Raw genomic sequence first — 24,036 nt, 5'->3', positions numbered from 1 at the left:
TCTGCCTCCAATGGCCTTCAGAGACCACAGACCCTAGCTTGCCAGGCCAGCCACCCTTGTATCTTGCTTGCCCACCTATGGAGAAAGCTCCCTCCACTTTTCCAGACTGCAAGGGCAGCCAAGCATTCTCAGTGGTTCTGAGATTCTTGGGAGCTGGAGAGGTCAGAGCAGCAATAGTCCTGAAATGTCTTTGTGGCCTGCACTCAGTGTTTTCCAGCCTGGCTCGGCAGAGGCTGGCCCACCCTAAGAGTGGGCATCATGACAGGCAGCAGCAGCTGGGAATCTGGTGGACCAGACTGTCAGCGCCAGAATGAACCCCAAAGGTCAAACTTTAGTGTCAAACTTTTGAAAGATGGGGAGAGAGACTTTTTTTTCCCCAATAGTCTTTATATTTAGGAAGGAGTAGGGCTTAGTAGTCAAACTCTATTTCCACTGAAAATGGAACAAATACAATAAGAGAGAGTCATCTGAATTCAGTGTTGTTAAACATGGGCCCACTCTCGCAAGGGAGGCCTTATGCTGGGTATATCTGAGGACTGTAAAAAAGACTTAGATTGCTGGGAATAAAGTTTCAGCCGTCTGCAGGCAGGGGACAGGACACACACAGCCCTCTGATCTGTGAATCCTCCAGGGAGAAGGGACATGAGGGCAACTTGCTTATTCAATGCAATTGAACAATCATGTGAAATATACAATTGCATATCTTCTCCAGGCCTGTCCCATTGGCAGTAGCCAAGAGACAAAGAATAGAATGGAGATCCACCTTTGTAACCCCCAGAAGCAATCCAGGCCCAGCCCCAGCAAAGTGAGGACTGTCTCGGGTGAGTTGCTGAGCTGTGGGCTTGCTCTATGTCCCTGCTGGTGGCAACTTACCTCTTTTACCCCATCCATCTTTTCTCCCAGTTCGTACTTCATTCAACAAACATTTACTCAGCCATCCCTACAAAGTCCCTTGCCTTGCTAGAGCTTTACAGAGGTATAATCTCTGGAATGGCTCATCTGTACCCTTCCTCCTAGGCTGAGCCCAGTGCTGGGGACTACCCGGGCAAACTGAACAACAGGATTCCCCGGAGGGGCCCAGTTGCAGGGGGCAGGAAGGTGGCATGGCTCTAACCTGGCTTTCCAGTTAGGAGATCAGGAGTTAAGGGAAGGAAATCAGGTGCCTGGACAGCCTCAGAGCAGGGTAGGGAATAGGATGGGCTCACTGTGGGCCCAGGGCAGCTGGACAATGAGGGAGGTGGAGGAAGGTGCCAGCCATCTCTGAACTCTGGGTGAGAGAACCCAGAGGGCAAGTAAGAAACCCTGGCCAATTCTCATGCCTTGTTCCTTTCACCATCTAAGCTGGGGCAGGAGGGGAAGTAGCCTGGATCAGCCCCAGCAAAAACCCAGCTGGCTTGGGATTTCTCTTTGCTTCTCCTATTGTTCTGATCCCCCCGCTCCCCCCGACCTCCTGTGGGAAAAGGAAAACCAGTGATGGACAAAGGGTGATTGGAGTTGGGCCACGGGGCCAATTTGTGGACGTGCATCCAATAGAGATCTCGTGAGAACAACCTCCCGTCTGGGTACAGCACTCCTTGGTTTTCAGAGTACTTTCCCATGCACTGGTGTTGGCTCTCCCAATATGCAGCATGATGTGCTAAGAGCATGGGTTTTGGCACCAGACCATGTGGGTTCACGTCCCAGTTGTGCTCCTTCCTATCCATATGAACGTGGGCCAATTTCTTAGCTCCCTGTGCCTCAGAATTCCCATAATAGGCTAACAGTAGATAGGACTGTCTTGAGGATGAAATGGGTTAGTGCAGGTGAGGCGGTTAGAATCATGGGGTACATAGTAGGTACCCAGTAAATGTTGGTTGGTGAAATTAAGGGCTCTGAGATATTATAAGAAACTTGCCTTCTGATTGTCAATACCAAATCTAGTGCTTTCTGTGATTCTTCAGTGGTCTGTCTTAGACAGACTGGGGACTGGAACAGGGGGTAGAAGGCGGGGTACGAGGATGCTTCCTCTTCCACCACAGCCACCTGTTGGAATCTTCCAGGATGGGAGGGCTAAAATCAGGCCGATTTAAAAGGGGGCAGGGGAAGGAATGTGGGAGTGGCGACAGGCATAGGGAGGAGCCAAGCAAGCTGAGTGACAAGCAGGACGGGGGCAGGGAGGGCTGGTGCCCTTCACACACAGCAGGAGGGGGCAGCTCCTGGAGATGGTAGCACACCAGGAGCCAGGGACCCTGGAGTCCAGCTTGTCGCTCGGGGGAGCACCTGCCTTCCTAGTTTCACTCTGCAGACACCTCCTCTTCCCTCGTGGCCGGCATGGAGTGTTCCCATTTCAGCCTCAGAAAGAGCCCAGATGTCTCCTTACACAGAAAAAAGGCTGCGGATTCCAAGCTGACCTCAGAGAAAGGAGTGAAGGAGTGAGGTTTTCCTGGAGGCACTGAGCAAAGGCCCAAGTCTTCATGGCCTGAGGCCCTTGACTTCAGCCCCCAAATCTCTGGCCATAAGCCAGGCCTCAGTAATTTGGCAAGGGGGAAGGAACTGACTCAGAAAGCTCAGCACACCCTGAAGGTCTCCTTCCTTCCTCAGAGGGAATCTCCCTCTGGAATCACCGGCCCAGTCTCTTCATTCCAGAGTGAGGAAACAGGGCCAGAAGGGAAGTGACTGGGCCAAGGTCACACGGCTTAGCCCCGATCCCAGGTTACCAGATCCCGTGATGCCCCACCCCCCAAGCAAAGCCTCCTTCTGGTGCCCCTTGGTGGCTGGCTCCGAACCTGGTCCCATGGGAGGTGCAGCTGCGCAGGAGAAGGAGCTCGCCCCTCACTGTAGCCCATGGCTTTTAGCCCTACATGAGTTTGGGACAGCAATCACATAGGAATGAAAAGCCATAGGCCACAGCAGAGTGGAGGGGTCCAGCGGCAGGAATCTCATAGGGAAGCGAGAAGCTGGGGCACCCGAGAAGCCCTCACTCCCCTTCTCAGCACCCCCGACCCCAGACCCACCCACACTGCCTCCCTCCAGGACTGGGCCCCCCAGGTTAAATTCTCTCACCATCTTCCACCACCTGCACTAAAGCCATCCCAGTAATGAGTTTCCAGTTCTTGCCCTACAAAGGCCTCACACAATGGTCCTCACTCCAGGGTATGAGGAGGGGTGGCTTCCTGGCCATAAAGGACCTCCTCAAATTCCCTTAATTAGCTTCCAGCCCCCTGCCCAGGGTCCTTAACTACCCCTTCCCTAGAGAATAAGGCCGGATCTTTTCAAGGCTGCTGCTGCCAGTACCCAGGATGGGGGGCCAGGTTAGGCTCCCTCTTTACAAAGCTTAACTCTTTCTAGTCCAGCCACTGGAAGCACAGAGGGCAAAGGAGGGTCTGGGTAAAGGAGGGCAGCGATGAGGACCTACCCTTTGTTTAGAGGGGTAAATAGGTTTCTTGAGTGCCCCCAGGGGTGGGGGCTGGGCCAACCTACCCAGACCAGTCTGGGTGGTTACCGACAACACCCATTCTTGCATAGTTTAGAGGAGAGTGAGATCTCTGTCTCCAGACCTGGTTGGAGTCAGAAAGAGGGCTTCAGCTGAAACCTCCCCAAGCTGAGGGCAGCTCACTCTGGAGCCATCCCTGACAAGGCTGTGGGAGGGGTGCGCAGTGCCCTGCCGCTCTCATTGGCAGGACATGGGGGTTAGCACAGACATCTCTAGGACTGGATTGAAGAGCTGAGTTAAGGGGAACCAAGGTCTCAGGGCCCTGGAAAAGGTGTGTTCTAATCACAAGTACTATTTCCCCACCCCCTCCCATGACGGGTCAGCTACAGGCATCAGCTTCAGAGAAGTGGGCTTCTAGGGCTCCTGCTAGCCCAGGCTCAGGGTAAGATGGTAAGAGGCCCCAGGCCCAGATCAGGCCCTGCCTCTGCCAGGGAGTAGCTGCCTCTCCCACCCCAACTGTACCCTCAGCCCCAGGGCAACACTTGCTGGCTCCCTGCACAATCCTGGTAGAAGCAATCTGTTTTCACTGGACAGGAATCCTGCATTCCCCAACAACAGCACAGCACAGCACAGCACACAGCACACAGCACAGCACAGCACGCCCCTCCACACACTCCAGACATGCCCAACCTTCAGGGCCAAACAACCAGGCATCCTGCAGCCTCCCACCTGAACTTTGGGCCATCTGCCCCAGCCCCAACCCCCTCTGGTTCTCCTTTCCTTCCTCTCTCATGGGCCCCCAGAACCCCAGACCCAGGCCCTGCATAAAGCCATGGACTCTAGGCAGAATGCCCTCAGCTCCCTCCCAAGGGATGCTGGGCCAGGGGCTGGGGGTCCCAGGGGCTGCTCACCTGGCGGACTCAACAAGGCCCCCTTTCCCTCGCAGTCCGCCTCACAATTCCCCGCAGAGCCACTTCCTGCCTTCCAGGCAGCCACTCACTCCTCCACTCACCCCGAGCAGCTCCACGCCCCAGCGAGGGCAGGCCTCCTCCCTCCCCCTGCCCGCCCACCACCGGCCAGGGCTGAGCTGTACCCAACTCAACTTGACTCACTTGTGACCGGCCCCTCCCCCAGCCCTGAGGATGGTGGGGGTGGGGGTGGGGGCGGGCTGGGCAGGCGGGGCAGTCAGGTATTCCTTCAACCCTGACTTGCGCCTGAGTAACAAAGGTCTCATTGAGCCTCTGGCTGTCTGGTCGGTGAAGCACAAACCTCTTGTATCTACTGGCTTTTGATCTCACTCCCTCTGAACCAGCCATGTATTACTCACGTCCCCCTGCCGGGCTATTGGTGCAGAGGGGCTGTTTGGTCCCTCCCTCCCTCCCCATCTCCTTTCTCTCCTTCCTTCCCCTGCCGCTCCCCTCCAGCTTTTTTATAGTTTAATTTTTGGCAGGAGACCTGAGACGGCTCCCTGCAGGCCCCCCTCTCCTGCCTGGCCCCCCTCCCCTTCTCCGCAACCCTGGTTCCTCTCCTCACCCATACCCCTATTCTGCTCCCACCACTCCCCTGCCCTGGGAGGACAAGGTCAGCACTTATCTGTCCTTCCATTTCCTTTCTCAGACCTGCTCGAGCCTGGCCCCCTCCACCCACCCTCACCCAGTCCTGCGCTCGGATTCCCAGCCATAGCCTGCCAATCCCAGCTGCCTATCCCTGGGCACATGAAGGGCTCAGCCCCTGGCCTGCCTACCAATCCCAGCCCACCTGACAAGCCCCAAGTAAGCTGTGGAAGTAGGGCATCTCTCTCTAAGGTGTGTCTGGGCCAGAGGGACTGGGCTGGGGATGGAGGTGGGGACAGCCATCATGTCTCAGGCTGGACTGAACCTCACTTGAAATATGGAGAAAGAGGAAGCAGGTCAAGCCTCACCTCCTTTCCCGAGGAAAACCCTGCTTCCTCCAATCCCGAGAACCTGGGCAGTGAAAGGCCACTGCTGGGCGAGAACCTCGAGGACTCCCTCTCCTCAAGATGGAGCCATGCCCACGATTCCTGTCTCCTCTGTGGCCACCACAACCTTTCTGCAGCTTGCTGGTGGTGAGAACTGGGGCCCAGCAGCCCAAGGGGCCCAAGGGATATCCACTGTGTATAAGGGCCACCTCACAGGGCCACTGGAACATTTTCTCTTTAGCTTCCCCTGGCTCTGTCCCCCAGGATCCCTTTCCTCCCTTTCCTCCTTGGCCACTCCAGGGAGAGAGGCAGTCACCTTTGAGGTCTGAGCTCTCCCCAGAAATGCCAACAGATGCTAAGAATTCCCATGGTGGCCAATTCTAGAGCCTTGCCCATCCCCCACACCTACCACCAGTGGCCTCCTCTCCACTTCAGGAGTTTCCACCCCTCCCTGGCCCTCAGGTACTCCCATTCAGCCGGATTTGGGAAACTTCTGCCCCAACAGAGGCCCCATTCTTCCTGCCGCAGGCTCCCATTGTCCCTCATGACTCCACACATTCTTGGGCCTCTAATGAGAAGTGGAGACAGCCACCCGCCCTGCTTGCCTGCCCTTGCTGTCAGCACAGCCTGGGCCCTGCCGCCTGTGGCAGGAGTTGGGGGGAGTGGTCGGGGGGGTAACCAAGAGGGAATAAAAGGAGGTGGGAGACAAAACAGGAGTGAGGGGGAGATGGAACTGAGAGACACAGAATGGAGACACTGAGAGAAATTGTGAAGAAGAGGACAGAGGTGATAGCAGATGGAAATGCAGAAGAAACTCAATGGGAGAAAAAAGGCGAGAAGGGGAAAAGCAACCTTTTTTTTTTTTTAGTGAAAACTGTGTCATGCATCTAGGTCCCCCTTAATGATCATCTTTCAGTAACACAAATATTTATTATTATTATTCCCATTTGGTAGATGAGAAAACTGAGGTTGATGGAGGCTACAACTTGCCTGGATGGGCATTTTTTGCTCTTAGAGGAGAGGGTAGGAGAAGCCTGAGAGAGAGAAAGCAGACAGCCAGAAAAGAAGAATGCTGACAAAGAGAAACTGGAGGCAGAGGTGGAGCACAGGCAGAACCGGAGGCAGCAGGGAGAGATGAGGGGGCCTGGGGGAAGAGGCGGAGGGAGGGCTGGGGAGAAGAGACCTCAGGTGTCCCTGGCCTGATTGGCTGGTGGGTGTGCCCTCCCCTCCTCTGTAGTAACAAGTCCCTTAATCTTAGTGCAAGCTGCAGAAGCCAGGTCCAGCATGAAAACTAAAGCCTGTTTCACTGGGGAGCAGGCTGCAGCAACTCCCTTTTTAGGGAGCCCCCAGTCCCACCATTTCCTTCAAGGGCACACAGTCACCACCCTGGACCTCAGCCCACATCAGGGCACTGGTTGGAGATGGCTCTGGTTGAGGCTAAGCCAGGAGGAGAACTCCTTTGCCAGAAAAGTGAACCATTACCCCTCCGCAGCAGAGAAAGTCACAGAGGGAAGGGCCAGGGGGGCAAACTGGGCTCAGTCCAGGAAAGGAAAGAAGTAGGACTGTTCCAACAGGAGCCAGTGGGCTCCCTGTCACCAGAGATCATCAAACACAGGGTGCACAGCCACTTCTCAGACCCACTGCCTGGCACACAGTAGCTGCTCAATAAACGGTAAGCTAATGTAGAAGGGATCCTTGCATCTGGAATTAAGTTAGACAGATAAAACCTAAGGTCCCAACAACTCCAAAATTTCATGAGTCTACGTTGGAGCTGACTCATCCTCTCAGAGCCTTTCATAGACTTATGTACCCTTTGCAGGGACTTAGAGCTCAGCAGACCTGCCTTTGCCCATGGTGGAAGGGAACCAGGACATTAGGAAGATACTAAATAAAAGCCACTTGCTTTTACCACCCCACATATACTCCAATCCAAAAAGACTAAATCAGAAGCATTTCACATTATTCTATGGATGTTGGCTGAATGGTATAGGTATACATTCAATGAATGAATGAATGAATGAATGAATGGCTGATAAAGCTTGGAAACAAGAGCAAGAGATCTAAGCTCTCCTATATTTCAGGCTTGGTGTGTGCTTGGAGCTCCCTTATGCCTATCCCCTCAGGGAAGAGAGTCCCTGGGCTGGAACAGGTTATGGGGTGTGAGTGGGCAGCAAAGCCTGGAAATCTAATTCCACTCACATGGGGGTGGGAAGGCACTGCTGAAACTTCAGAGAGCCTCAGGGGATCTGATTCTGCTATCTGCCCCAAACAAGCCTGCAGATTCGGAGTTGTGGTTGAGACGGATCTGTGGGTGCAGTCCCTGGCCCAGAACCAACGCACGAGAAGGCTAGTTTCATGAAGATGGACCCAGCAGGCTCCCACATACATTGTCCTCCAGACCTGCACTAGACCAGCAGTGTGCTTGCTACGGAGAAAGGCCACTAGGTAGCCTTTCCCCATGACTCCGGTCCCCTCTGCTCCGAGGTCCCATCTCTACTCCAAAGGATGGACAGCTCAGGTTCCCTCTCATTTAACAGCTTGGGAGCCCCCAGCCCCCTGAGGTAAAGTGGGGTGGGCACTGCTCCACTGAGCAGGAAAGCACAATTTTTCCCCCAAGGGCTTTCTCTAGTTGTTCCAGGAGCCTCAGTTCTGAGACTTCCCAGGCAAACAGAGGGAGGTCCTAGCCTGGCAGCCCTGGGTTCTTAGGGAAGGGAGAGACAGGAGACCTGGCAATAGTCCCAGGCAATGAAGATAGCAAGAGACCCAGGGGCAGGAGAGCAAACACGGGCAGAAGCTGGGGGAGTCTCCGCAGCCTGGGTACCCCTAGCCTCTGCATCTGATCTCCAATAAGCTCCAAGGTTGGGCTGTGGGAGGGAGGACACAGGGAGGTTCTTGTGTTACAAGAATCTAGCCTCCCCAAGTCCAGGACCCAGGCCACAGTTTTGCCTCTCAGCCAATAAAGCTGTTAAAGAAAAATATAAGAATGGCTCATTGGCAAACTCACATGCATTTCAACCTGAGCAATTTATGAATATCGAAATGTCTCAGTGTCTGCCCAAGCACTATTCCTGCCCCCACCCCTTTTCTTCCATGCCCCTCCTCAACCCCCATGGGGTGATGGTGCCCCAGCCCAAAGAACTATGGAACTGGGCTCTCCCAAGCCCCTGTGGAGTACCTCTTGGAGGAGGAGGCAGACAGAGATGAAGGGTGGGGACAATGGCTTCAGGGACACCACTCATTTATCAAATATGCACCGAGCACAGACAGTGGGATGGGCACCGTGCTAGGCACCAGGAGACAGCACTCAGGGAGGCCCAGCAGGCAGTCCAGTGGGAAGACAGGCCCATATGCATATGACTGCAATTCAGAGCAGTCACGTCAGCAGGACTGTGGTCTCCCCCGCCACCCAGTCTTCATGTCACCTCTTCCAGGGTTACACTGAACTTGATCCTCCCTAGTTGAGGGTCTCTCCTTCCTCTTCATGCCTTTAGGATGGTAGTCCCCAGCTCTGAGACTCCTGGATGTTCTCTTTGTGTGCGTGGGGTGCGTGGGATGGGGGTGGGGGGTGGTGGTGTATGGGCAATGGGAGGGGCCCTGAGTCTCAGAGAGTGCCCAATACTACTTGGAGGAAGTGTTATCTGGTGTGTGTGTGTGTGTGTGTGTGTGTGTGTGTGTGTGTGTGTGTGTGAGAGAGAGAGAGAGATCCTCTTTTCCTGCCTCTGTGGCAGCCCCAGTGGGGCAATGGAAAGCCAGCATTGAATGACTGAGAGATAGAAGTTGTTTGCAGCCCCAGGCCTCCGTTGTGTCCTCCTGGAGGGCATAAGCCACCAAAATTACCCCTGAAGGGGGTTTCTTAGAGGACAATCCCTTTCCCCTCAATTCAGAGCTCTTTGACCAGGGGTTCCCATCCCAGCCTCAAAAGAGCTGACTTTTCCTCCAAAGTTAGCCCTTCTTAAGGCTCAAGTTGAGAAAAGTTGTTCACTGGCAGATTAAGGTATGTAAAAAAAAAAAAAAATCATCAGGAAAGATTAAATCAGACCAAAAGAAGAATTTGTTAATGAGGGTTGAGGAAAGGAAGGCAGTATACAAGCACTTCCAAACGGAGGCTGTGGAATGTTGGTCGGAAGGGAGGGCTCTCCCTTGGGCCCCCAGACGCCCTCTCCTGACCAGCTCAGCACTGGCAGGGCTGGCCAGCTCTTGTTCCCCGGGGGCACCCTGTTATGGACCCTTTCTCAGGAAAGGGAGCAGCTATCCTCGTCTAGCTGCCTTCCTGGGCCCCTACCCGGCCAGAGCTCCTCCTCCAGGTGGGCTCCTAGCTCCGGCCTTTCTTAGGCATGCAAGGGCCCCAGGGAGGGGGAGGCAGTGGGAGGCAGGCTTATGGCCAAGAGGTCTGGCCAGACCTAGACCCCACAGACACAATGGCTAGGAAGGACTCTGATGTGTGTGGGGAGTAGCTGGTGTCTCCTCTAAGCCTGGGACCATGTTTGCCTCCACACATACTGGAGTTGGTGGTTTTGCCCATTGACATGGCTTCTCCCAGGCCCCAAACTGGGGTCTCCTGGGGCCCTCTGTTCCAAGGGTACCAGCAAACATATGCACAGGTGTCACAAACCCCTGATCCCTAACCCCTTTACAGCCCCTTCCTCATACCACTCCATACCATGGGGTATAAAGGAAACGGAGGAGGCACTCCAAGCGGGTTTCACTCAGCGGGGACAGGAGGATCGGCTACCTCCGGAGCCAAGGCTCCCTCTCACACTCCCCTCAATCCCACCAGCGGCAAAATCCTTTAAAAGGAACAAAGGCAATGGGGGCGGGGAGGGGGCTTCCTCTTTGGTCGACCTAGGGCGGCGGTTGACGCAGCCCGCCGCCGGTCAGCTTTCAGGTGAGTGCCTGAACCCGCATCCCGCCCATGCCTTAGGGACCCATCTTCGCCCAGCCAAGCCCGGGGCGGGGAGGAAAGTCCCCCTCAGCCGCACTCGGGCCCCCAACCCGGCCAAGGGGTCGCCAACTCGCGGCACTTTCTGCCTATTTGTTTTCGCTCAGTACTCACAGTTTAGATGCTAAGCCGGCTCCTCTTGCACTCACTTCCTTTGTGTCTCTCTCTCTCTCTTTCTCTCTCTCTCCCCCTCACCAATCTCTTTCTTCCCTCCTTGTCCGATTCTCTGCTGTAGCTTCCAGTGGAGAAAAATAATTATTCTTCAATGGGTTCGCACGGGGCGCACGCACACACGCGCGCGCACACACACCCCGCCGAGGTACCCAATCAATGCACAAATCTTCGGGGTCCCTTTAACCTCTGCGGACGACTCCGGGAGTTAATTATGAAGCCTATTTCGGCGCGGCATAAATATGCATTAAGGTAGGAAATAACCGATACGCTGAACTTCTGGGAATTGGCATTTAGACGGACTCCGTCTCGCCGCCCCCCACTCCCTCCATGGCCCCACGAGCCACCTCCACAGCCTCGCGCCTTCCCGGGCTCGCAAAGCCTATTACAAGCTTCTACCCGGGTTTCAGGGGGCCCCTGTGGCGGCGTGGGCGCCGCGCCGGTGCCGGGAGACCCCCTCGTGCGCCCTCTGCGGTCGGGGCAGACCCTCAGCCGGAGCTTCTTCCTCCCCCACCCCTGCAGGCCGGGCCCAGGCTGCGACACCCCCAGCACGGGCTCAGCCTGTGAACAAACTCCGAGCTCAGTACTCGGAGGAACTGGCGAGAGCGGGAAGGCTACCTGCCCGCACGCCCGAGTTCCGGGCACAGCTAGAAAGACCGGGACGCGATTCAACTCCCAATCCGGTGAAGCCGCCTCGCGCCTTCGGGTCCTGCCGCCCCCGGCCGGTCCCGACCCGCACACATATGCAGGCATTTGCACACACGCGCGCACACACATGCGCGCACATGCACACACACATATGCACACCCTCGCGCACACAGACACTCCCGCGCGCGCTCACGCCCGCACACACTCAGGGTTATAACAAAGGAAGAGGGGCCAGCGCTGCCTTACTTTTGTCTCTCTTCTCTCTTTTGCAGCCCCCCAGCCCCGGGGCCGGCGTGCCCTGCCCACCCCGCCCTCCGCGCCCCCCCGACGGCCGCGGTCGGCCGGCATTCCGGAGCAGCGCGTCGGAGCTGCAACTTCGCGCCTAAGCGCCCGCACCTCGCAGCCCGGCGGGCGGGAGACAAAAGCTGCGGCGCCGCCGCCGGAGGCCGCGCGGCCAAGGTGTGTTCGCTAATTGTCAGGAAATGTGTGTGTGTGCGGCCGGGAGCCCGCAGGGGCGGGGGAGGGGACGGAGGAAGAGGAGACCCACCCCTCCTACCCCCGCCACTCGCCAGCGCCGGGTACCCGAACCGGGATTAGAGAATAAATTATCTGCTCTCTTCTCATTGGGCTGTGGCTGAGGACGCCGTCGGCGGCGCCGGGCTGGGAGCTCTCCCGGCTCTTTGCATTCACCGCACAGCTCCGGCTCGCCTCGCTTCGTGGAGGCCGAGAGCCCGGGGCCTCGGCTCCAGACACCAGGGGACACCAGCCGGCTGGCCGCGCCGCCCCGCCCCTCCCCTCCCCCGCCACCCGGCTTGGCCTCAGCCCCCTCCCCTCCCAATTCTGGCTTGGGTCTTGGGGACGAAGATACTAGGGAAAAAGGCCTAGAGGCCGAAGATCCCAGTATCTTTCCTCCTCTCCCGCCACGCCCCCTTCCCAAGGAGGCGGAAGTGGGGGGGGGGGCAGCAGGGGTTGGTCACCTGAGCCCAACTCGCTTCAGTCAGAGAGGGCTTTTAGAGCCCTCGAGAGGATCCCTTCAGTGACCACGGCCCATGTCCTGCCCCACACACAATGACAAAGAAGAGATGGCACTAAGGATCTTTGCTTTTCTCCTCTCTCCAGCCCCCTCAACTGCAGTCCAATATTGTTACTAATTTCCTTCCTTTGGCCCACCTTGGCAGGCAGCTCATTAACTGCCTGGAAGGAAATGCCCTCTGGTTCAAAGCAGCTTCCTGCCAAGAATTCATTCATTTAGCAAGAAATATGCAGGATCCCCCCCCGCCCCCCACCACCCGTGCCATGACACGGGCTGGGTGCCAGGAATGCAAAAGAAGATCCAGATGAGACAATCATGTTTTAAAAAAGCAACAAATACTGGAGTCAGAGGTGTTATCCCAGTGTGAGAGGTGCTAAACCAAGGTACAGGCAAAGTTTGAACCCAAAAGGCAGGATTGAGTAACTTCAGCCATTCATTCAATAATAATGTAGCATGTCTTCCATGCCAGGCTCTGTGCTAGGCATTGGGGGTATACACAGGTGAACCAGTGCATGTGGTGCCCAGTCCTCTGGAGTGCACAGTCTGGTGGACAAGATGGACACTGACTAGTGCCATATGAGCTAATCAGGAGACATCTGGGGAGTGTTAATAATGGGGACTCTTACTCTTCACTGGGGAGCCCAGAAAGGCTTCTCTGAGGAATGAGATCTAAAGGATGAAAGATAGCTGGGTGAAGATGGGATGGTGAGGGGCAAGGGAAGAGTTCTGGTCAGAAGAAACCTGTAGAGAGGCCCTTGAGCTGCTAGTAACTGGCTCATGAGAAAGCAGTGAATCGTCCAGCTTGCAGAGAGGGAGCACACAACAGAGTGAGGTGGGCCTAGGAAGGACCTGCAGGAGCTAGAGAGCTGCCCAGAGTAGTATTTGCAGGTGTAATCCAGGCAGATTTCTCCAGGTTCCAAAGACTAATGTTTTGAAAGAGGCTTACCTGTGTGTTGCTCTTTCTGAGCCCAACCCCACACTGTAGCCCCCTTTAACTTCTAGTGTCTGATGGTTGCAATTGGACCAACTTTGTCCCTGCTGAAGACATCCCCAAAATAAAGAACATAGATGATGACATCCCTGTTTCAATCTGTCACTCCCCAGTGGCCTGCACCACTCTGTTTACCTCCTCATTTAGTGACCATTGGCCTTCACCTGGGGGAAGCTATCAATAGCACTGGCTAGACTCCTTTCCATGTTCTGGGATTGTATGCTTTCCTATACATTTACTATCCCTAGATTCTCAGAAGAGCCCTGAGAGTTAAGTTTATCTCCACCGGACAGATAGGGAAACAGAGTCAGAAAGAGGCAGTGGCTTGCTTAGTACCATGTACAAATTCATTGGCCAGCACAATTGTTTGGCTCCCTGCCTTTTCTCTACTATACTTCAGGTATTTGCTAGCCTCCCAGCTTATCCACGAGCCCATGATGGTAGAGGCTAAGTAATCCCCTGCCTCTACCAGAGCCTTCAGCACCTAGGACAGGGCCCTGCACACCCAGGCTCTGGAGCCAAACCTGCTGATGTGAGAGGCTGTGGTAGAAGGGAAGGAAATGATTAAATGGTAGATCTGGGAACATGTTATAGCAGAAACTGTTTGGGCTTTGGACTTAACATGCACTTCGATGGGAATTGCCACTGTTACCAACACGCTCTGAGCCATGGTTCCCTCATCTGCCAAATGGGATTTAAGATATCCATCTGAGAAGGCTGTCGTGAAGATTAAATGAAATTGTATATGTGTCGAATGTCTATGGAAAAATACACAAGACATTGCTAATGATAGGTACTTCTGGAAGGGGACCTGAGTGGATGGGGCACCTGCTTTCATTGTTCCCCCTCTAGCAGTTGTGATGTTGTACCATGTGCATGTATTACCTGTCCAAAATAAATAGTGAAATACTTTAATAATATGTAAAACAACATAAAAACAATACTAAAATAGGCACTCTGTGCACTTTTGTTAAACTGAATGGAGTTTTGTGGTTTGAAGCACCAAGATGTATTATCGAGGAAAATCACTGAGTCTCCTTCAGAAAGTGATGCTGGCCTGAAGGTTTGCACAGTGCCGTGTCTTCAGGCAGGGGTGAAGATGGCTAACCAGGTGAGATGTTTTCCAGCCCAGAAATTCTACAGTTCAAACCCTCGTTCACAGAGGTAAATAGCATCCCAGCAGGCTCACTTTCTATTGAGAGATCCAAATCCCTGCAGGTAATAGGAGATGTGTGGGGACAAAGCAGGAGTCATGGGGAGGAAAGGCTGTGGGTCTGGGCAGCCCCTCAGCGGCTCCATTCTGTCCAGAGAGGATAAGACAGAGAGAGACTCCTGATCTGCTGACCTGGTCCTGCTCTTTTCTGGCTTAGTGAGCTAGCTCCCTGCCCAACCACCCTGTGGCCCCAAAGAAAGCTGAGAGCAGCAGGTGCAGAGCCTAAGGAGGGGAGTGGGCTTTCTCCTGTTACCCTCCAGGGATTGAGGTCCTGGCAGTGCAGGGCAGCCATTCATCAGCCAGCACAAAGAGACACTCTCTCAGCCACACAGAGACCAGGTCGGGTCACCTCAGACACTGGGGCATAACATCAGTGGGAACTTTAGAGGTGTCTTTTAAAAAACCCTTTGGACTTTCACATCTAGTGATATTGGTGGAAGGGTTGGGACAGGAAGGAAGCATTCTGTGGGAGATCCTGGGGAGGAAAAGGCAAAGATAGGCCCCAGCTTCAGTGAAATGGAGGAGGGCAGGTGGAATCAGAAAGGCTAGAAAAATAGGAGTTGGACGGGCGTGGTGGCTCATGCCTGTAATCCCAGCACTTTGGGAGGCCAAGATGGGCAGATGACTTGAGGTCAGGAGTTCGAGACCAGCCTGGTCAATATGGCGAAACCCCGTCTCTACTCAAAATAAAAGGAGTTAAAAGAAATAGAAATAGCCGGGCGTGGTGGCTCACAGCTGTAATCCCAGCACTTTGGGAGGCTGAGGCGGGCAGATCACCTGAGGTCAGGAGTTCAAGAGTAGCCCGGTGAAACCCCAGTTCTACTAAAAATACAAAACTTAGCCGGGTGTGGTGGTGTGCACCTGTAATTCCAGCTACTTGGGAGGCTGAGGCAGGGCAATCACTTGAACCCGGGAGACGGAGGTTGCAGTGAACCAAGATCGCACCACTGCACTCCAGCCTGGGCGACCAAGCGAGACTCCGTCTCAAAAAAAAAAAAAAAAAAAAAAAGAAATAGAAATAGAAATAATTTATTCTGGAGAAGAAGCAACTAAGAAGGAAAAGGAAGGGAAGGCAAAGGCCCAGGACTGAGTGGCCATATTTTCATCTAAAGAAAAAATGTGACTGTGCCTTTTTCTGCTCTGAGCTTCCAGAGGAGGGAGGCTCTCTGTTTCCCTTCTGAGGCAGAGGGTGCAGTGTTTTAGTCTGGGGCAGGGATATCCTGCAGCTCCAATTTGGACAGGTCACCTTACTGACCCCTACCTTTGCTTCCTGTCCCCCTTCTCCTAATTAACACGAAACACACTGCCAGTCCCTGGTCAGTCTTGAAAACAGAGATAACTTTCATCAGAAGGGACAAAATGCAGATGCTTTCCTTGCTAAGCAATCAGAAATACTTAGAAATTACCGTCACTCACAGCATCCTGAGTCTGTTGTGTGTAGCACAGTGGGCTAGAGCCTATTCCTGTTACAGTCACCAGAGCATCAGCTCTGTGATCCAGATAGAAAGCCACAGTTTTCATCAATGAATATGTCATGTGCCTAGCACAGCACCGGACACTTCATGGATACAAGGATTCATTTCAGTCATCCTTTTCTTCAGGAGAGTCCTCATTGCCACCTAAGAGTCTGGACTGTGTGTAGCTTTAACTGACCGTCCACTTTCCTGGATGACAGTATCAGGCATGGCAATACCATCCCTCAACCCATACTTCACTGATATAATAAATACAAATGGATGCAAACAGGTGAGTATTACTTCATGGTCCCATCACAATCCACCAACCCATCTACACAATCTCTACTCATATTCTCTGCCTTCCCTGCAGCTGTAATAGATGAAAAGTCTCCATTCCTACTTAGGGCCAACTCCTGCATTTTTGCACTGGATCCCATCCACCCTCACTTCTGTGTCTTTGCTCCTTGAAATTATACCCTGTCTTTCCTGAATCATCAGTTTCTCCTTCAACCCTAGATCATCCCCACATACAGAAAAACATGCCTTAATGTTGCCTACCTTAAAAAAAAAACAGCCGGGCGCGGTGGCTTAAGCCCGTAATCTGAGCACTTTGGGAGGCCAAGGTGGACAGATCATGAGGTCAGGAGTTGGAGACCAGCCTGGCCAACATGGTGAAACCCCATCTCTACTAAAAATACAAAAAAATTAGCTGGGCGTGTTGGTGCGCACCTGTAATCCCAGCTACTTAGGAGGCTGAGGCAGGAGAATCGCTTGGACCCAGGAGGCAGAGGTTGCAGTGAGCCGAGATCATGCCACTGCACTCCAGCCTGGGCGACAGAGTGAGACTCCGTCTCATAAAAAATAAAATAAAATAAAAAAATCTTTCCTGGCTCCCACACCTTTTTCTAGGTAATAGCCCTTTTCTTTATCATTTTACAGCAAAACTCAAGATAGTTCTCTGTAATTACTCTACACTTTCTTACCTTTATTCACTCCTCAGCTCACTCCAGTTTGACTTCTGTCTTCACCACCCTGCTGACACTTCTCTTGTCAAAATCATCGACAGTCTCCATCTTGCAAAATCCAAAGGCTGAAGCCAGTTCAATTTCACCCATCATCGTAAGTGTATGACATAATTGACTGCTCTCTCCTCCTTCCAACTCTTCCCTTGAGACACTTCCTGGTACCCCTGCCTCACTGGCCATTCCTCTGTCTCTCCCTGGGCTCTTTTCTCCTCTCAATTCTCCCAAACCCACTCTCTAGGCAATTTTATTCCTTTGGCTTTAGAAACCAAGCTCTCTCCTAAGCTGAAGGCTTGCATATCTAAATGCTCATTTGACCTCTTCACTCAGCTGTTGTATTAGCTTCCTAGAGCTGCTTTAACAAAGTACTGCAAATTATGTGGCTTAAAATGGCAGAAATGTGTTGTCTTACAGTTCTGGAGGCTAGAAGTTCAAAATGAAGGTGTTGGCAGGGCCAGGCTGACCCCTCTAGGGGAGGATCCTTCCTTGCCTTTTCTAGCCCCAGGCGTTCCTAGGCTTGTAGCAGCATCACTCCAGTCTCTGCCGTCTTCATCACTGTGAGACTATCTTCTCTCTGTGTCTATGTCTTCATATGCTGTTCTTCTCTATGTGTTTTTGCTGAACTTGATCTCTCTCTCTTTTTTTTTTCTTTTTTTTTGAGACAAAGTTTCACTCTTGTTACTCAGGCTGGAATGCAATGGCGTGATCTCGGCTCACCGCAACCTCTGCCTCCCAGGTTTAAGCAATTCTCCTGCCTCAGCCTCCCAAGTAGCTGGGATTACAGGCATGAGCCACTGTGCCCGACCAATTGATCTCTCTCTCTCTTTTTTTTTTTAGACAGAGTTTCGCTCTTGTTGCCCAGGCTGGAGTGCAATGGCTCCACCTCAGCTCACTGCAACCTCTGCCTCCTGGGTTCAAGTGATTCTCCTGTCTCAGCCCCCTGAGTAGCTGGGATTACAGGTACCCACCACTACCCCCAGCTAATGTTTTGGTATTTTTAGTAGAGACAAGGTTTCTCCATGTTGGCCAGGCTGGTCTCAAACTCCTGACCTCAGGTGATCTGCCCCCCTCGGCCTCCCAAAGTGCTGGGATTAAAGGCATGAGCCACCATGCCGGGCCCATCTCTTTTTATAAAGATGATAGTTATATTGGATTAGAGCCACCCTCATGACCTTATCTTATTACATGTGCAAAGACCCTATTTCCACATAAGATCACATTGACAGGTATTGGGAATTAGGACTTTTTTGGGGGAGATACAAGTCAACCCATAACAGATGTCTACCAGGAACTTTGAATTTAACATGTCCATGATGGAATTCTTGATTTCCATACCTTTTGCTCCCAATCGCTCCTCCTTCAGTAATAGGACCATCAGCGCTGTCCGAAAATGTAGAGAACATCCTTGATTCCTCTCTTTTTCTCGCCCTCCCACAGCTAATCTATCAGCCAGACCCATTGCTCAAATCCAACCACTTCTGTCTGTCTCCCTGGCTGCCCCTTGAGTCTAGTGTTCTTGCTCCTCTCCTGGCTGACTGCGCCAGCTTCCTCCCTGGCCTCCTGCTTCCACTCATTCTTCCCACTACAGTCTACTTTCCATCTAAAAGCCAGAGTGAGTGTTTTAAAGCACAAATCAGATCACATCCCTCCCACTGCTTAAAACCTTCCAAAGACTTCTTACTGGAATTAGAATAAAATCCAAGCTTCTTAACTTGGCTTATGAGGTTTTACACGGTCTGACCCTTCTTCTCTCGTTTACTACAACTCTCCCCCACACTCACCTCCTCTCCAGCTGCACAAGCCTTCCTTCTGGCTTCCCTGAGCATTCCAAGATTGTTCTCGCTGAGGGCCTCACACTTGTTGTTCCTTCTGCCTGGAACACCCTTCCATCATCTTGGCATGAATAACTTTGTCTCATCATTCCAGGTGTATCTCAAATGTTACCTCCTGAGAGAAGTTCCCTATTGCAACAGGCACTCTCTATCCCCTTACTCTATCTTACTTTATTCATAGTTTTATTTCTAACTGAGAATGTTTTATTTATTGGCTTCTGTGTTACTATCCAACTCTCCTATTAGAATGTAAGGGGCCCCAATACCTACAGCAGAGTCAGTACATAGTAGGGCCTCCATATTATTTTTTTTTTTTTATTATTTTGAGATGGAGTCTCACTCTGTTGCCAGGCTGGGGTGCAGTGGTGCAATCTCGGGTCACTGCAACCTCTACCTCCTGGGTTCAAGTGATTCTCCTGCTTCAGCTTCCCGAGTAGCTGGGACTACAGGCATGCGCCACCACGCCCAGCTAATTTTTGTATTTTTAGTAGAGACAGGGTTTCACCATGTTGGCCAGGATGGTCTCAATCTCTTGACCTCGTGATCTGCCTGCCTCAGCCTCCCAAAGTGCTAGGATTATAGGCAAGAGCCACCGCGCCCGGCCTGGGACTCCATATTATTTATTAAATAACATAAATTTACTACTACATGCCAGGCACTGTACTAGGTATTGCTTTTGCAATAAGCAAATGGTAAAATATGTTTTTGTTTGTTTGTTTGTTTGTTTGTTTTTGAGACTGAGTCTTGCTCTATCATCCAGGCTGGAGTGCGGTGGTGCAATCTCTGCTCACTGCAACCTCCACCTCCCGGGTTCAAGCAATTCTGCTGCCTCAGCCTCTTGAGTAGCTGGGAATACAGGCGTCCGCCCCACGCCTGGCTAATTTTTGTAGTTTTAGTAGAGACGGGGTTTCACCATGTTGGCCAGGCTGGTCTCGAACTCCTGACCATGTGATGCGCCCACCTTGGCCTCCCAAAGTGCTGGGATTACAGGCATGAGCCACTGTGGCCGGCGGTAAAATATGTTTCTTCTTTATGAACAAGACAGTGACCCTTCCCCTGGGGAGCATGTCCCAGAGAAAACCAGGTGCTGAACAACTTGTTAGCAACATTATCTCTGAGGATGGGTAAGTTCTCTGTCTTGGGGCCACAGAAGTTTCTCCAAACCTACACCACTCCTGACCCTTCCCTGCCTCCCCATCTCAGTAGATGATCTTGCTTTCTACTTCGCAGAGAAAACTGAGGTCTGGACCAGGAACTGTTGCCCCAACCTATTTCCTTCCCTTTCCTCCTTTCTGCCTGCCCTTCTGGAAAGAGTGTAGGCTTTGCATTCAAGCAAACACAGGTGCTAACTGTGGGTTTGTGAGTTACCTTGGGCAAATTACTTAACCTCTGAGTCTCAGTTTCCTCATCTGTAAAATGATCATGATAACACCTACCTCATTAGGTTGTCCTGAAGATTAAATGAAACATCCTATATCAACATGCCTGTCTTTTCATAGTTGCTCAGTAAATGGTCCATTCCTTTCTCTGACCCTCTCTCCCCAGCCACCTGATGAGATAAGTGCTATCCTTCCTGTTTTACAGATGAGGAAACTGAAGGCAAGTCTACTGATGTTCAAGTCTGTCAGTTAACTTACCCAAAGTCACATGTTGCTAAGTGGCAGGCCCTGAGTTAATTCCATATCTCAGACTCCAGCCCCAGGGGATCGCGCTGCTACTGCAAAAAGCAAATGCAAAGACAATCTGTTGGCATTTTAATAATGCCGAATTAATTCAATTTAAAGATTGTTCCTTAGTCTGACATTTTGTCCATTCTCTCTCTCTCTCCCCACCACCCTTCGTGTTGTTAGAATGTCCTTTATCTCTCTTTCTCTTTTTTTTTTTTTTTTTTTTTTGAGATAGGGTCTCACTCTGTCACTCAGGCTGGAGTGCAGTGGCACGATCTTGGCTCACTGCAGCCTTGGGCTCAGGTGATTCACCCACCTCAGCCTCCTGAATAGCTGGGTCTACAGGCATGTGCCACCATGCCCAGCTAATTATTTGCATTTTTAGTAGAGATGGGGTTTTGCCATGTTGCCCAGGCTGGTCTTGAACTCCTGGCCTCAAGTGATCTGCCTGCCTTGGCCTCCCAAAGTGCTGGGATTACATGTGTGAGCCACTGTGCCCAGCCTAGAATGTCCTTTATCTTAAGAAATGATTATTGTATTTTTTCCTTACTTGGAAAGAAAGCTAGCTATGCAACATCCACCCCCTGCATTACAAAACTGCCTTAAACAGCCTAGGTAGGCTGCCCCTCCTTATCTCTGGCAAAGGGCTGGCCCCAGAATGTCTGTATTAGAGGGGCTAAAGTTGGTGCTTTGGTTGGGAAGAGGAAGTCGAGGAATTGTCTAAAAGCTAGTTAAATAACTATTAACCTTTTTTTGAAGGAATTAATGGAGAATTCAGAGAAATCAGAGCTTCTACCCCACCACCCTCTGTCATTGCACTGCCCTGGCACATGGGCACAACGTCTTCTGAGAAGGGACACAAACTGCTCAGACATGCGGCATCCTCCCTGTAGTCCTCCTTTCCTGGCCAGTCGGAGAACGATCTCTGCCTTTCACTTCTGAACAGCTTCCAGCATGCCCCATAGGGAACATTTTGGATTTGAATGAAGAGCATAAAAATGTGGTCAGCATATTGGCCTTGGTATTTGATTTTCTTTTTTCCATGCAACCGGCCCCAGGAGGTGACTGACAAGTTGGGCCAAGTGCACTGAAAGCCCTGTCTCAGCTGGCCCATAACTCCTGAGCTCACAGACCCCTAAGGACCCCGTGAGCCAGCAGAGAGCCATAAATCCAGCAAGCTGGAGGCTGGGAGCTCACTGATTGCACTGGGGAAAAGCAGCCTGATCTGATTGCTATGTGAGCTGGAGAGAGAAAAGGTGGTAACTGGAGTGCTGGAAATACAACGACTTTGGAACAAAATGAAGCAACAGAGGAATGGCGGGAGGGACTGTGGTTTTCTCATCTGTACAACAAAGGGGCTGGATTGGACTGCCTCTGAAGCCCTTTCATCACAGAAATTCTGTGTTTCTCTTTGTAACTAAGGTCAAACAGATGTGGGAGGGTGTCAGGATGGGAAAGCAAGATCGGGGGACCCAGAGAAGCCAGAAGAGGCAACGAGGAGGCCAACATATTTACTGCCCAATTACTATCACATTTTTTGGTGTGTGTGTGAGACAGGGTCTCACTCTGTCTCCCAGACTGGAGTGAAGTGGTGCGATCTCGGCTCACTGCAAACTCCGCCTCCCAGGTTCAAGCGATGCTCATACCTCAGCCTCCTGAGTAGCTGGGATTACAGGCACATGCCACCACACCTGGCTATTTTTTTATTTTTAGTAGAGATGGGGTTTCACCATGTTGGCCAGGCCGGTCTCGAACTCCTGGCCTTAAGCCACTCACCTGCTCAGCCTCCCAAAGTGCTGGGATTACAGGTGTGAGCCACTGCACCCGGCCAACTATCACATTTAATTCTCAGAATAACAAGTGAGATAGATATAGTTATCGCCATTTTACAGAGAACACTGAAGTACAGAGGCTACATTAATATCTCAAGGTCACAAGGCTCCGTGCTCAGGCTGGGATTCCAACCCAGGCAGTCTGACCCAGAGCCTGCACGCTTGGTCATGAAGCCCTCTCGCCTGAGTATGCAATGTGACCAGGAAAACCCTAGAGGAAACATGTACACAACTTGTGTTTCCTTACTTTTAAGGGTAAGAGTGGAAAACAGATAGTCCCCATGGAGTAGATTGTCCAAAATACACATCTGTCTTCTGGGAAAGAGGAGTGTGTGTGTGTGTGTGTGTGTGTGTGTGTGTCCATAGGGGATGTAACAGACAGAACCAAGAAGCATGTAGGTGAAAATATTTAATAGGGATGAATGTAAATTCCTGTACCTGGGCACAGAATCCCCATTATATAAAAATAGAATAGAGAGTTAGGATCAGAAAGCATCAATTTAGGGGCTTCACCTGACAGTAAGCTCAGGTTGAACACCAGTGTGGTGAGGCTTCCAGAAAAGCCCACCACAGGGCTGCATCAACAGAAGGGAAGTGTCCCACACCAGGACAGAACCCTTAGAGCATTCGCGCTAGGTTGAGTTCCAGGCCCCTTGCTATAAGAGGGACAGAGCCAGGCCCGAGAGGATAAAGAGGAGAGCAACAGGGATAGAGATGGACATCTGAGGAAGAGGTAAAACACCAGTTGAAAGAACCAGACCAGACATGGTGGCTCATGCCTATAATCCCAGCACTCTGGGAGGCCGAGGCAGGTGGATCACCTGAGGTCAGGAGTTTGAGACCAGCCTGGCTAACATGGTGAAATCCCGTCTCTACTGAAAATACAAAAATTAGTCAGGTGCAGTGGTGGGCACCTGTAATCCCAGCTACTTGGAAGGCTGAGGCAAGAGAATTGCTTGAACCCAGGAGACAGAGGTTGCATTGAGCCAAGATTGTGCCACTGCACTCCAGCGTGGGCAACGGAGAGACTCTGTCATAAAAAAAAAGAAAAGAAAAAGAAAGAACCAGGTGACATTGTGCAAGTTACACCATACATCACAACGTCAGTTTTCCTATCTGCAAAAGGGGTTTATTAGTAGGGTCGGCATAGAGATTAAATGAGGTAATGCATGTAAAGTGCTTAGCTGGGGGCTGGACATAATAAACGTTAGCTGCACCAGCCGTTATTAAACCCTGAGCATGCTCACCTCAGACAAGGGGTGCATCAGGGACCTGGCTGGAGGATCAAGCACAGGGATCTCCATGGCATGGGTCCAGAGTCACAGCTCTGCATGTAACTTAGTGAAGCCAAAGGCCCCACAAGTTGTTCCTCATTCTCCGACATGAGTTCTATTAAACCTCAGCAGCTCATTCTTCTTGGTGGTAGTGAGTTCTCTTAGTGATCAAAGCACAAAGGTGTCTGGCTAGCACTGTTCCCTCCTTTTGGGCAGGCTAGTTGGGTGGGCAGGGAGTGCAGGGGCCATGGGACCAGCAGGGCCCCCAGTGACTGCCAAGGTCCAAGGCACCTCCTGCTGGCTCATTCAGCCCCCTCCTGTCCTGGTCCTTCCCCTTCCCCAGCCCACAGCCCCATCTTGTCCTCCTCCACCCTCCTTGCTCTCTTGCTGGGAGCAGGGACAGCAATGCTAGTCTCCCCTTTGACACTTTTCCTGAACATTGGCTGAGCATCAGTTTCCTACACTGGCAGAAGCGAGACACACAGTAGGCTTTCAAGGACAGAGAGGAGGAGGACTGAATGCTTAGAAGACAGCAAAGTACATCACAGGCTGTTGGGTTGGAAAGCACCTGCAGGATCACCTAGTTTAATCCTTAGACTTGGTGGT

The 24,036-nt window shown here is 52.1% G+C and overlaps 2 protein-coding genes across 7 annotated transcripts in view; one reads left to right on the top strand and one right to left on the bottom strand.

The window, feature by feature from the left end:
* BLACAT1 (BLACAT1 overlapping LEMD1 locus) overlaps window positions 1–11,608 on the bottom strand; it is a 22,225-nt gene extending 10,617 nt beyond the window's left edge. For 2 of the 4 annotated variants that reach the window (XM_055109134.3, XM_055109133.3), the window contains exon 1: window positions 10,405–10,960. The gene's annotated coding sequence lies outside the window, so the exon portion shown is untranslated. Of the gene's footprint in view, window positions 1–4,323; window positions 4,406–10,404; window positions 10,961–11,505 lie in introns of those variants that run through there. The other 2 variants (XR_008955342.2, XM_055109137.3) reach the window with 2 other exon arrangements.
* LOC130541294 (uncharacterized) lies at window positions 10,556–24,036 on the top strand. Of its 3 annotated transcripts, XR_008955337.2 has the most exons (4): window positions 10,582–10,713; window positions 11,382–11,568; window positions 15,948–16,092; window positions 21,084–24,036. XR_008955337.2 is itself a non-coding variant. In XM_057301511.2 (3 exons), the coding sequence occupies exons 1-3, from the start codon at window positions 10,556–10,558 to the stop codon at window positions 15,996–15,998; spliced, it is 396 nt and encodes a 131-aa protein (XP_057157494.2). In that variant the 3' UTR covers window positions 15,999–18,072. The 3 variants fall into 3 exon arrangements, 2 of the variants coding, with proteins under 2 accessions (XP_057157494.2, XP_057157493.2); XM_057301511.2 differs by lacking the exon at window positions 21,084–24,036 and having other exon boundaries at window positions 10,556–10,713; window positions 15,948–18,072; XM_057301510.2 differs by lacking the exons at window positions 15,948–16,092; window positions 21,084–24,036 and having other exon boundaries at window positions 10,556–10,713; window positions 11,382–11,706.

The sequence above is a fragment of the Pan paniscus genome, chromosome 1 (genome assembly GCF_029289425.2).
Source record: "Pan paniscus chromosome 1, NHGRI_mPanPan1-v2.0_pri, whole genome shotgun sequence".
Taxonomy (NCBI): domain Eukaryota; kingdom Metazoa; phylum Chordata; class Mammalia; order Primates; family Hominidae; genus Pan; species Pan paniscus.
This window is presented reverse-complemented; position numbering and strand designations above follow the sequence as displayed.

Bases quoted from the DNA above. Each gene is read 5' to 3' on its own strand.
- LOC130541294 (XM_057301510.2), top strand. From the start codon at position 10,556: ATGGGTTCGCACGGGGCGCACGCACACACGCGCGCGCACACACACCCC. The intron at 10,714-11,381 runs GTAGGAAATAAC...TCTCTTTTGCAG, and splicing joins CGGCATAAATATGCATTAAG to CCCCCCAGCCCCGGGGCCGG.